Here is a 10,685-nt window from a genome sequence, read left to right as displayed (position 1 = left end):
GGGGCCACCGGTCTAAATGAATCAACACATTACTACATGATGATAATATTTAACATGATAATTATTCATTTGACAAATGAATCAGAAATGTTTGTTGAGCAGTAAGATAGCATATTAGAATGATTTCTGAAGATCATGTTGACACTGAAGACTGGAGTAATGATGCTGAAAATACAGCTGCACATCACAGAAAATACATTACAGTTTAACAGAGATTCACACAAGAAAACAGCTGCTTTACACTGTACTAATATTTCACAAATGTACTGTTTTACTGTATTTTGCTTGAATAAATGAAGCCTTGGTGAGCAGAAGAGACTTCTTTCAAAAAACATTTTAAAAAGCATAGTTTTATTAAGTGATAAGAACAAATACAAACATTCAGATGAAAGATCAGAAAATTTATTATGTACTTGCATTCAATAAACATACAGTAACAGTAATAAAACATGTATGTGTAGTGGACAATTTCTAACATCTAGTTATTTACCGCATGAATAACTAGAAGAGGCATATCCCAAATAAAACACTCTCTGATTTCAGCTTCTCAGTCATCTAAGATCACTGTATGCCATCCCCTGTGTAAACGGTGCTGTTGTGCTGTGATGACAGAGCAGTGTCACCGACAGCCTTCACAGAGATGAACATCATCTCAAACGTTATTTAACCGGCTAGGATGCCTGAGAATGAGAAGGCACTGGAATATGCCAAACAAGATCTGTGTCAGAGCTAATATCAGAATTATTTGATTTATTTACATGATAAATGCACACAAGAAAACCACCTGCAGAGAGTGATCTAAACCTACACCGAGCTGATCTCCATTACACTATAGTGTGTGTGTGTGTGTGTGTGTGTGTGTGGATTCATAGACTCCTGAGGCACTGAACACAAGAAGCACCTAATCACACACGTGTGCTGTACACACACTACACCACAAACTTCTCAACCGTAGAGCAGAAACCAGCTTCCTGAGCTTTCTCTTCCAGACATAAAGAGGAGACAGGACTTGTGCTCTTTCCACAGACACAGTCACGTTTGATGATAGAGACACAGAAATAAAGAGTGCTTGTGTTCATCGTAAAGTGTGGGAGATAATGTTCATAAATGGAGCAGGTTATAAAAATCTGATAAAGTCCTCCACGCAGGAAAAGTTTGAACGCCATCAGTTACGTAAAGCTGCCAACCTGTAACACAACATCATCAGCATCAGTCAGGCACACGCAGCACACGCTTCAGAGCAGGACAAAAACACACATCTCCATGTTCTCTGGGATTTTATCCAGAACCACAGTCACACCATGTTTTGTGGAGTGTGTTATTGTGCTAGTATGACTTCTACAGTTTTGATATTCTTCATACTCTGTGTGGTGATCAGTTCACAGCAGTGATTGAAATTAACCTTTTCCAAACTGATCGTTACCTTTTATGGGCATTTTTACCATCATAAAGGCATTTTTTTATAAAAGTGTACACCCGTTAATAAACAAAACTGATATTTGAAATTATTTTAAAAATGAAAAGATACTTTAAATGTGAAATTAAAACTGCCAGTAGGTGGCAGCAAGTCACTGTTAATAAGTGAGTCATTGCGAGAGACTCAAAACAGTGCCGTGGCTTTGAGCAAAAACAGGCAATATGGTGTCTAAAACGTCAGTCTCTTATTATTAAACCTTCAGTTTATTGAACTGTTGCATAAAATCAATATCACATATGTGATCATGCTGATTTTTGGAGAAAAGAAAATGGTGCTCTTGGTCTGATATTAACTATATAATATAAATACATACTTTTCTGCTCCATATCTTGACTTCTGTGATCATTCTAAATGTGTTTTAATAGACGCATGCACTAGTCTAACCTACTAGACGTCATCCCGCTCTGTAGTGTGTTTCATTTGGTTTTTTGTGATAGACTCGATAATATCTCGGTATCATGGCAGATGATATACATCGCACCCCCCGCTTCAAACTGTTGTGATGTAATGTGAGTGGCTGAGCGTACCGTCTGGAGAGCTGGTCCTCCCTCTCCTGCGAGTGCACTGAGGTCTCTCCCAGCGCCGAGGCTCCGGCGGGCAGCTGACTGAGCTGGTCCTGCACCTCCAGGCCGCTCTCCTCCGCGATCTGCAGGATCAGATCGTCCACCTGCTCCTGCGGCGTGGTCAGCGTGGTGGCAGAGCTCATGGAGTCCTCCATCACCTGCACACACCAGCGGCTCTCAGAGACCACGCGTGCACGAGAAAAAGGATCTGAAGGAGCAGAGCACTCACCGAGGTGTGCACGTCCAGGTTCTGCACCTGCGTCTCAAACTTGTCCATGACGGCCGACACCTTCTGCAGGTCCATGGAGCTCAGAGCCTTGTCCAGAGCCTTAGTCACCTGCGTCATGTTCTTCGCCACTTCAGAAATAAAGCGGGATTAAGACTCAGATCAGTCCTCGGGATGCTGATCATAGCGATCGGGACGCAGTCGTCGTCTCACCCCCTTCATGGTCACGGCCGTCTGGACCTTCGAGGCCACGGCGTCCACGCGAGACGCCATGCGCAGCCAGTTCAGACCCTCGTTCTTCTTGCGAATGGCATTCTCTGCGTACACACGCGCACACTCCACGTTCTTCTGCTGGAGCGCCTGCAGAGCCCCACACACACACACACACACACACACACAACAGTTAAACAAGTGAAACTTCTTTTACACTGCTGGCCAAATTCATTAGAGCACTAGTGTTTTCAGCAGCTAAAACTGGTTTTAAGTCAGTTATTTCTATCTTGTGCTGTAGTGTGTGAAATCATCATTTGGTGGCACGTGCTCTGTGTTTAAAGCAGCTTTTGTCCTCGGTGCACTTGAGCAGAGTTTCTCAGGAGCTTTGCAGGAAGGTTTCTTGAAGCGTCTCGGAGACACAGTTCTTCTGGATTGAGTCTGTCTCAGTTTGTTCTGTTTCTTCATATGACTCCAGACAGACTGATGATGATCAGATCACATCTCTGTGTGCAGCACAAACATCTCACTGCATTATCAACATTAATTAGGGCTGGGTATAGATTCAGATGTCCCGATTCGATTCACAAGCTCTCCATTTGATTCTTGGTTCGATTCTCGATTTAAAAAAAATAAATAATAATTATATATATATATATATATATATATATATATGCTATTGATATTTCTAAAAGTGAACAGTGAACATATATATATATATATATATATTACATTCAATTAACATAGTTTTAATACAAATGCTATTGATATTTCTAAAAGTGAACAGTGAACATCAGTTTACAAATGGTGAATTTATAAAAAGAAATTAAGAGTCACAGGCCTGTATTTTAAACCTTTTCGTTTTTTGTATAGGGTCCTTTTTTAAACAATAATAGGGCCATATAAAATGTTTTTCTTAATTTTTCTGGTAATCAGATGAAGGCATAAAACATTTCAATTTAATAAAAATCCTAAATTTAATCCTAATCAAATGAAAAACCTTTTAATCTTTTGGCAAACAAAGTGCTGCACAACAGACGTTTACTGTTAAAATGAAAAATAATTCCTTTAAAAATAAAGATTTATTAATATTTATTAGTAGTAGCATTGTAGTAACATTGAGTCTTAAGACAGCTAAACAGTGATATATTTCTGACAGTTTCTTCATGTTAAACTAAACTTTTTATTTTGACGGGTTGCCGTGAGGAACTTGCAGCTGCTGTGTATGTGATATGACGGTAGTGTTGTCAGATTAAACGGTAAAATGCTAATGAAGTGACTCTCAGAGCAGCTGGAGATGAAATTCATGTATTCATATCATCATAGTGAGACGACAGAGACTGAAAACACTGCTGAAATACTAGTGCTCTGGAGATTCTGGCCAGCACTGTATGAAGACTGAACCAGGGTTCAGCTCGGAGCATGACACATGATTCATCATTAACAGTGAGCCTCTAAGATAACACAGTGGGATCCTCAAATGTCCAAACTAGGGCCGTGTCCGTGTCCATGTCTTCAGAACAAGTGCTCCCGTACCTTCTTCACTTTAGCTTGCTCGGCTCTGGAGTCCTTCTCTGCCTTCTTGGCCAGTCGCTCCAGCTGCTTGGACGTGAACTGGAGAGAAAGACAAGAGTCCCAGATCAGATGAGACTGCCCTCACGAGCGCGTCCACAGTGAGGGAAGACCGAAACACACAGATCAGACGAGAGCGCGTCCACAGTGAGGGAAGACAGAAACACACATAGATCAGACGAGAGCGCGTCCACAGTGAGGGGAGACAGAAACACACATAGATCAGACGAGAGCGCGTCCACAGTGAGGGAAGACAGAAACACACATAGATCAGACGACAGCGCGTCCACAGTGAGGGAAGACAGAAACACACATAGATCAGACGAGAGCGCGTCCACAGTGAGGGGAAGACAGAAACACACAGATCAGACGAGAGCGCGTCCACAGTGAGGGGAGACAGAAACACACATAGATCAGACGAGAGCGCGTCCACAGTGAGGGGAAGACAGAAACACACACAGATCAGACGAGAGCGCGCCCACAGTGAGGGAAGACAGAAACACACATAGATCAGACGAGAGCTCGTCCACAGTGAGGGGAAGACAGAAACACACACAGATCAGACGAGAGCGCGTCCACAGTGAGGGAAGACAGAAACACACATAGATCAGACGAGAGCGCGTCCCACAGTGAGGGAAGACAGAAACACACACAGATCAGACGAGAGCGCGTCCACAGTGAGGGAAGACAGAAACACACATAGATCAGACGAGAGCGCGTCCACAGTGAGGGAAGACAGAAACACACACAGATCAGACGAGAGCGCGTCCACAGTGAGGGGAGGACAGAAACGCACATAGATCAGACGAGAGCGCGTCCACAGTGAGGGGAGACAGAAACACACAGATCAGACGAGAGAGCGCGTCCACAGTGAGGGAAGACAGAAACACACATAGATCAGACGAGAGCGCGTCCACAGTGAGGGAAGACAGAAACACACATAGATCAGACGAGAGCGCGTCCACAGTGAGGGGAGACAGAAACACACATAGATCAGACGAGAGCGCGTCCACAGTGAGGGAAGACAGAAACACACATAGATCAGACGAGAGCGCGTCCACAGTGAGGGGAAGACAGAAACACACACAGATCAGACGAGAGCGCGTCCACAGTGAGGGAAGACAGAAACGCACATAGATCAGACGAGAGCGCGTCCACAGTGAGGGGAAGACAGAAACACACACAGATCAGACGAGAGCGCGTCCACAGTGAGGGAAGACAGAAACACACATAGATCAGACGAGAGCGCGTCCACAGTGAGGGAAGACAGAAACACACACAGATCAGACGAGAGCGCGTCCACAGTGAGGGAAGACAGAAACACACATAGATCAGACGAGAGCGCGTCCACAGTGAGGGAAGACAGAAACACACACAGATCAGACGAGAGCGCGTCCACAGTGAGGGGAGACAGAAACGCACATAGATCAGACGAGAGCGCGTCCACAGTGAGGGGAGACAGAAACACACAGATCAGACGAGAGCGCGTCCACAGTGAGGGAAGACAGAAACACACAAGATCAGACGAGAGCGCGTCCACAGTGAGGGAAGACAGAAACACACACAGATCAGACGAGAGCGCGTCCACAGTGAGGGGAGACAGAAAACACACACAGATCAGACGAGAGCGCGTCCACAGTGAGGGAAGACAGAAACACACATAGATCAGACGAGAGCGCGTCCACAGTGAGGGAAGACAGAAACACACATAGATCAGACGAGAGCGCGTCCACAGTGAGGGAAGACAGAAACACACACAGATCAGACGAGAGCGCGTCCACAGTGAGGGAAGACAGAAACACACAGATCAGATGAGAGCGCGTCCACAGTGAGGGGAGACAGAAACACACAGATCAGACGAGAGCGCGTCCACAGTGAGGGAAGACAGAAACGCACATAGATCAGACGAGAGCGCGTCCACAGTGAGGGAAGACAGAAACGCGAAACGCGAGGACGAGAGCGCGTCCACAGTGAGGGAAGACAGAAACACACACAGATCAGACGAGAGCGCGTCCACAGTGAGGGGAAGACAGAAACACACACAGATCAGACGAGAGCGCGTCCACAGTGAGGGAAGACAGAAACACACATAGATCAGACGACGAGAGCGCGTCCACAGTGAGGGGAGACAGAAACACACAGATCAGACGAGAGCGCGTCCACAGTGAGGGAAGACAGAAACACACATAGATCAGACGAGAGCGCGTCCACAGTGAGGGGAAGACAGAAACACACACAGATCAGACGAGAGCGCGTCCACAGTGAGGGGAGACAGAAACGCACACAGATCAGACGAGAGCGCGTCCACAGTGAGGGAAGACAGAAACACACATAGATCAGACGAGAGCGCGGTCCACAGTGAGGGGAAGACAGAAACACACAGATCAGACGAGAGCGAGTCCACAGTGAGGGGAGACAGAAACACACAGATCAGACGAGAGCGCGTCCACAGTGAGGGAAGACAGAAACGCACACAGATCAGACGAGAGCGCGTCCACAGTGAGGGGAAGACAGAAACACACACAGATCAGACGAGAGCGCGTCCACAGTGAGGGAAGACAGAAACACACACAGATCAGACGATAGCGCGTCCACAGTGAGGGAAGACAGAAACACACACAGATCAGACGAGAGCGCGTCCACAGTGAGGGAAGACAGAAACACACATAGATCAGACGAGAGCGCGTCCACAGTGAGGGAAGACAGAAAACACACATAGATCAGACGAGAGCGCGTCCACAGTGAGGGGAAGACAGAAACACACATAGATCAGACGAGAGCGCGTCCACAGTGAGGGGAAGACAGAAACACACAGATCAGACGAGAGCGCGTCCACAGTGAGGGGAAGACAGAAACACACACAGATCAGACGAGAGCGCGTCCACAGTGAGGGGAGACAGAAACACACACAGATCAGACGAGAGCGCGTCCACAGTGAGGGGAAGACAGAAACACATACAGATCAGACGAGAGCGCGTCCACAGTGAGGGGAGACAGAAACACACACAGATCAGACGAGAGCGCGTCCACAGTGAGGGAAGACAGAAACGCACATAGATCAGACGAGAGCGCGTCCACAGTGAGGGGAAGACAGAAACACACACAGATCAGACGAGAGCGCGTCCCACAGTGAGGGAAGACAGAAACGCACATAGATCAGACGAGAGCGCGTCCACAGTGAGGGAAGACAGAAACACACACAGATCAGACGAGAGCGCGTCCACAGTGAGGGGAGACAGAAACGCACACAGATCAGACGAGAGCGCGTCCACAGTGAGGGAAGACAGAAACACACATAGATCAGACGAGAGCGCGTCCACAGTGAGGGAAGACAGAAAACACACATAGATCAGACGAGAGCGCGTCCACAGTGAGGGGAAGACAGAAACACACATAGATCAGACGAGAGCGCGTCCACAGTGAGGGGAAGACAGAAACACACAGATCAGACGAGAGCGCGTCCACAGTGAGGGGAAGACAGAAACACACATAGATCAGACGACTGGGACGATAGAAACACAGAGCGCGTCCACAGTGAGGGGAAGACAGAAACACACAGATCAGACGAGAGCGCGTCCACAGTGAGGGGAAGACAGAAACACACACAGATCAGACGAGAGCGCGTCCACAGTGAGGGGAGACAGAAACACACACAGATCAGACGAGAGCGCGTCCACAGTGAGGGGAAGACAGAAACACATACAGATCAGACGAGAGCGCGTCCACAGTGAGGGAAGACAGAAACACATACAGATCAGACGAGAGCGCGTCCACAGTGAGGGGAAGACAGAAACACACACAGATCAGACGAGAGCGCGTCCACAGTGAGGGGAAGACAGAAACACACACAGATCAGACGAGAGCGCGTCCACAGTGAGGGGAGACAGAAACACACATAGATCAGACGAGAGCGCGTCCACAGTGAGGGAAGACAGAAACGCACATAGATCAGACGAGAGCGCGTCCACAGTGAGGGGAAGACAGAAACACACATAGATCAGACGAGAGCGCGTCCACAGTGAGGGGAAGACAGAAACACACATAGATCAGACGAGAGCACGTCCACAGTGAGGGGAAGACAGAAACACACAGATCAGACGAGAGCGCGTCCACAGTGAGGGGAAGACAGAAACACACAGATCAGACGAGAGCGCGTCCACAGTGAGGGGAAGACAGAAACACACATAGATCAGACGAGAGAGCGCGTCCACAGTGAGGGAAGACCGAAACACACAGATCAGACGAGAGCGCGTCCACAGTGAGGGAAGACAGAAACACACACAGATCAGACGAGAGCGCGTCCACAGTGAGGGGAAGACAGAAACACACACAGATCAGACGAGAGCGCGTCCACAGTGAGGGGAAGACAGAAACACACAGATCAGACGAGAGCGCGTCCACAGTGAGGGGAAGACAGAAACACACATAGATCAGACGAGAGCGCGTCCACAGTGAGGGAAGACAGAAACACACACAGATCAGACGAGAGCGCGTCCACAGTGAGGGAAGACAGAAACACACACAGATCAGACGAGAGCGCGTCCACAGTGAGGGGAGACAGAAACACACAGATCAGACGAGAGCGCGTCCACAGTGAGGGAAGACAGAAACACACATAGATCAGACGAGAGCGCGTCCACAGTGAGGGGAAGACAGAAACACACATAGATCAGACGAGAGCGCGTCCACAGTGAGGGGAAGACAGAAACACACATAGATCAGACGAGAGCGCGTCCACAGTGAGGGGAGACAGAAACACACAGATCAGATGAGAGCTCGTCCACAGTGAGAGAAGACAGAAACACATAGTCACCTTCAGCTGGAAGAGTGTGTCTGTGTGAGAGAAACACACCAGAGATCAGCTCACATGACTCAAACATGTTCATAATCACACAACAGCAGTACTAGAGTAATTAAACTACACCAGCCATCAGATCAAGCCGGAATGAAGTTATTTATAATGATTCAATGTAGGACAAACTTATCAAATGACATCCATAAGAAGGTCAGTGAATCGATAACTCGGTGTTTAAGAGACATCGAGCGAGTGAGAGTGCTCCTACCGTCCATGTTGATGTCCGCTGCGCTTTTATACGCTCTGCTGGTTTAATCTGATGGTTTTCAGCTCCTCGATTTGTTTGTTTATGTGTCTCCACTCGAGCTTCTTCCTCTCTTCCGGGTTTAGCGGCGCACTGACGTCACCATGACGTCATGTGCTGCTTCTTCTTCGTTGGGTTTGCGTTCTGAATGCGTCTCTACCGCCACCTTGTGGAGCTAGCTAACCTCTCTTCAGAACCTTCTCCAGAAAGTATTCGAGCATCTTTTACTACACTCCTGCCGCATTTACAGCGGCGGAGCTAGAGTTTTATACATGGGTGTGTGGCCAAGGCTAATTCAGGAGGTCCATGACAGAAAATCAGTGTATAACTCCAACCTGGCATAAAAAATGGGAATTATATAAATTAATACTTTTATTTAACAAGGATGTATTAAATTAATCAAAAGTGATGATAAATACATTTATAATGTTACAAAAGATTTCTATTTCAGATAAATGCTGTTCTTCTAAACTTTCTATTCATCAAAGAAACCTGAAACAATTCTACTCAGCTGTTTTCAACATAATAATAATAATAATAATAATAATAATAATAATAATAATAAGCAGCGAATCAGAATATTGGAATGATTTCTGAAGGATCATGTGATTGGAGTAATGATGCTTAAAAATTCAGTTTTGAAATCACAGGAATAAAATACATTTAAAAATATATTCAAATAGAAAGCAGTTATTTTAAATAGTAAAAATATTTCACAGTATTACTGCTTTTGCTGTATTTTGGATCAAATAAATGCAGGCTTGATGAGAAGAAGAGAATTCGTAAAAAAAAAACATTAAAAATCTTTTTTACTGGTAATGTACACTTTATTTTTTCTCAATTTTTCTAAACTAAACTATACAGGGAACCCTGACAATTGTTTTGTATACAAGTTCATATTAGACCATTTTTATAATAATGTTATATCTATACATTTTTATTAATTATAATAAAAAAGGCAATTATAAGTAAATATGTAAATGTAATTTTTGCATTACATTTTTCTCACTAGTTTATGGACACTAGTGAGTGTATTTTCTGCTGTTCAGGTGGCACCTGGGGTGGCCGATCAGATGTCACCCTGGACACCCCTCTGGCTCTGCCACTGCACATTTAGGTCTATTCTTAAATAACTTTCCTGTGATCATTCCATTTATTTCATCAAGTCCTTTCTCTCTGCTTCACAATGCAGTTGGGACATTCTAGCAGAAATGTATATTATCTGTCCTTGACTTGTTACAGTGAATAAAAAGTATTACATCCAAAAAATGTCTAAAACTGACCGATGGTTGATTTCTGTGAGTTGTTCTGTAAAGGAATATGTCATTCATTAGGTTCTCAGATATTTTTAATTTATTAAAAACACTTTTGAAAATTACAAATCCTGTTCTTGTCCTTGTCCCCAGCCAAATTGGACCTACAGCTTTCATAGTTTTGTTTTGCTAAAAACTGTTATTTAGAAAAAAAACCTCCATCAATAACAAGTTAAAGTTGTTATCATTCACATCAACTGATTAAAAACACGAAATTATACATAA

The 10,685-nt window shown here is 45.5% G+C and overlaps 1 protein-coding gene across 1 annotated transcript; it reads right to left on the bottom strand.

Moving 5' to 3' along the window:
- Positions 1-380: 380 nt before the first annotated feature.
- Positions 381-9,289, bottom strand: LOC109070585 (charged multivesicular body protein 1a). Its single transcript, XM_019087127.2, has 7 exons — positions 9,112-9,289; positions 8,862-8,881; positions 4,013-4,090; positions 2,480-2,626; positions 2,270-2,398; positions 2,005-2,198; positions 381-1,187 (listed from the first exon to the last, which is right to left on the bottom strand). Exons 1-7 carry the CDS (start codon positions 9,116-9,118, stop codon positions 1,166-1,168), a joined length of 597 nt encoding a protein of 198 aa, XP_018942672.1. The 5' UTR covers positions 9,119-9,289; the 3' UTR covers positions 381-1,165.
- Between the last annotated feature and the right edge of the window lie 1,396 nt (positions 9,290-10,685).

This window comes from Cyprinus carpio, chromosome B25 (genome assembly GCF_018340385.1).
Source record: "Cyprinus carpio isolate SPL01 chromosome B25, ASM1834038v1, whole genome shotgun sequence".
Taxonomy (NCBI): Eukaryota; Metazoa; Chordata; class Actinopteri; order Cypriniformes; family Cyprinidae; genus Cyprinus; species Cyprinus carpio.
The sequence above is the reverse complement of the archived record's forward strand: the minus strand, read 5'-3'. Positions and strand labels throughout refer to the sequence as shown.

Excerpts from the sequence above, each read along its gene's own strand:
- LOC109070585 (XM_019087127.2), bottom strand. Across the intron at positions 2,399-2,479 it reads CGGCCGTGACCATGAAGGGG|GTGGCGAAGAACATGACGCA; the intron begins GTGAGACGACGA and ends TTTATTTCTGAA. Across the intron at positions 2,199-2,269 it reads ACCTGGACGTGCACACCTCG|GTGATGGAGGACTCCATGAG; the intron begins GTGAGTGCTCTG and ends TGGTGTGTGCAG.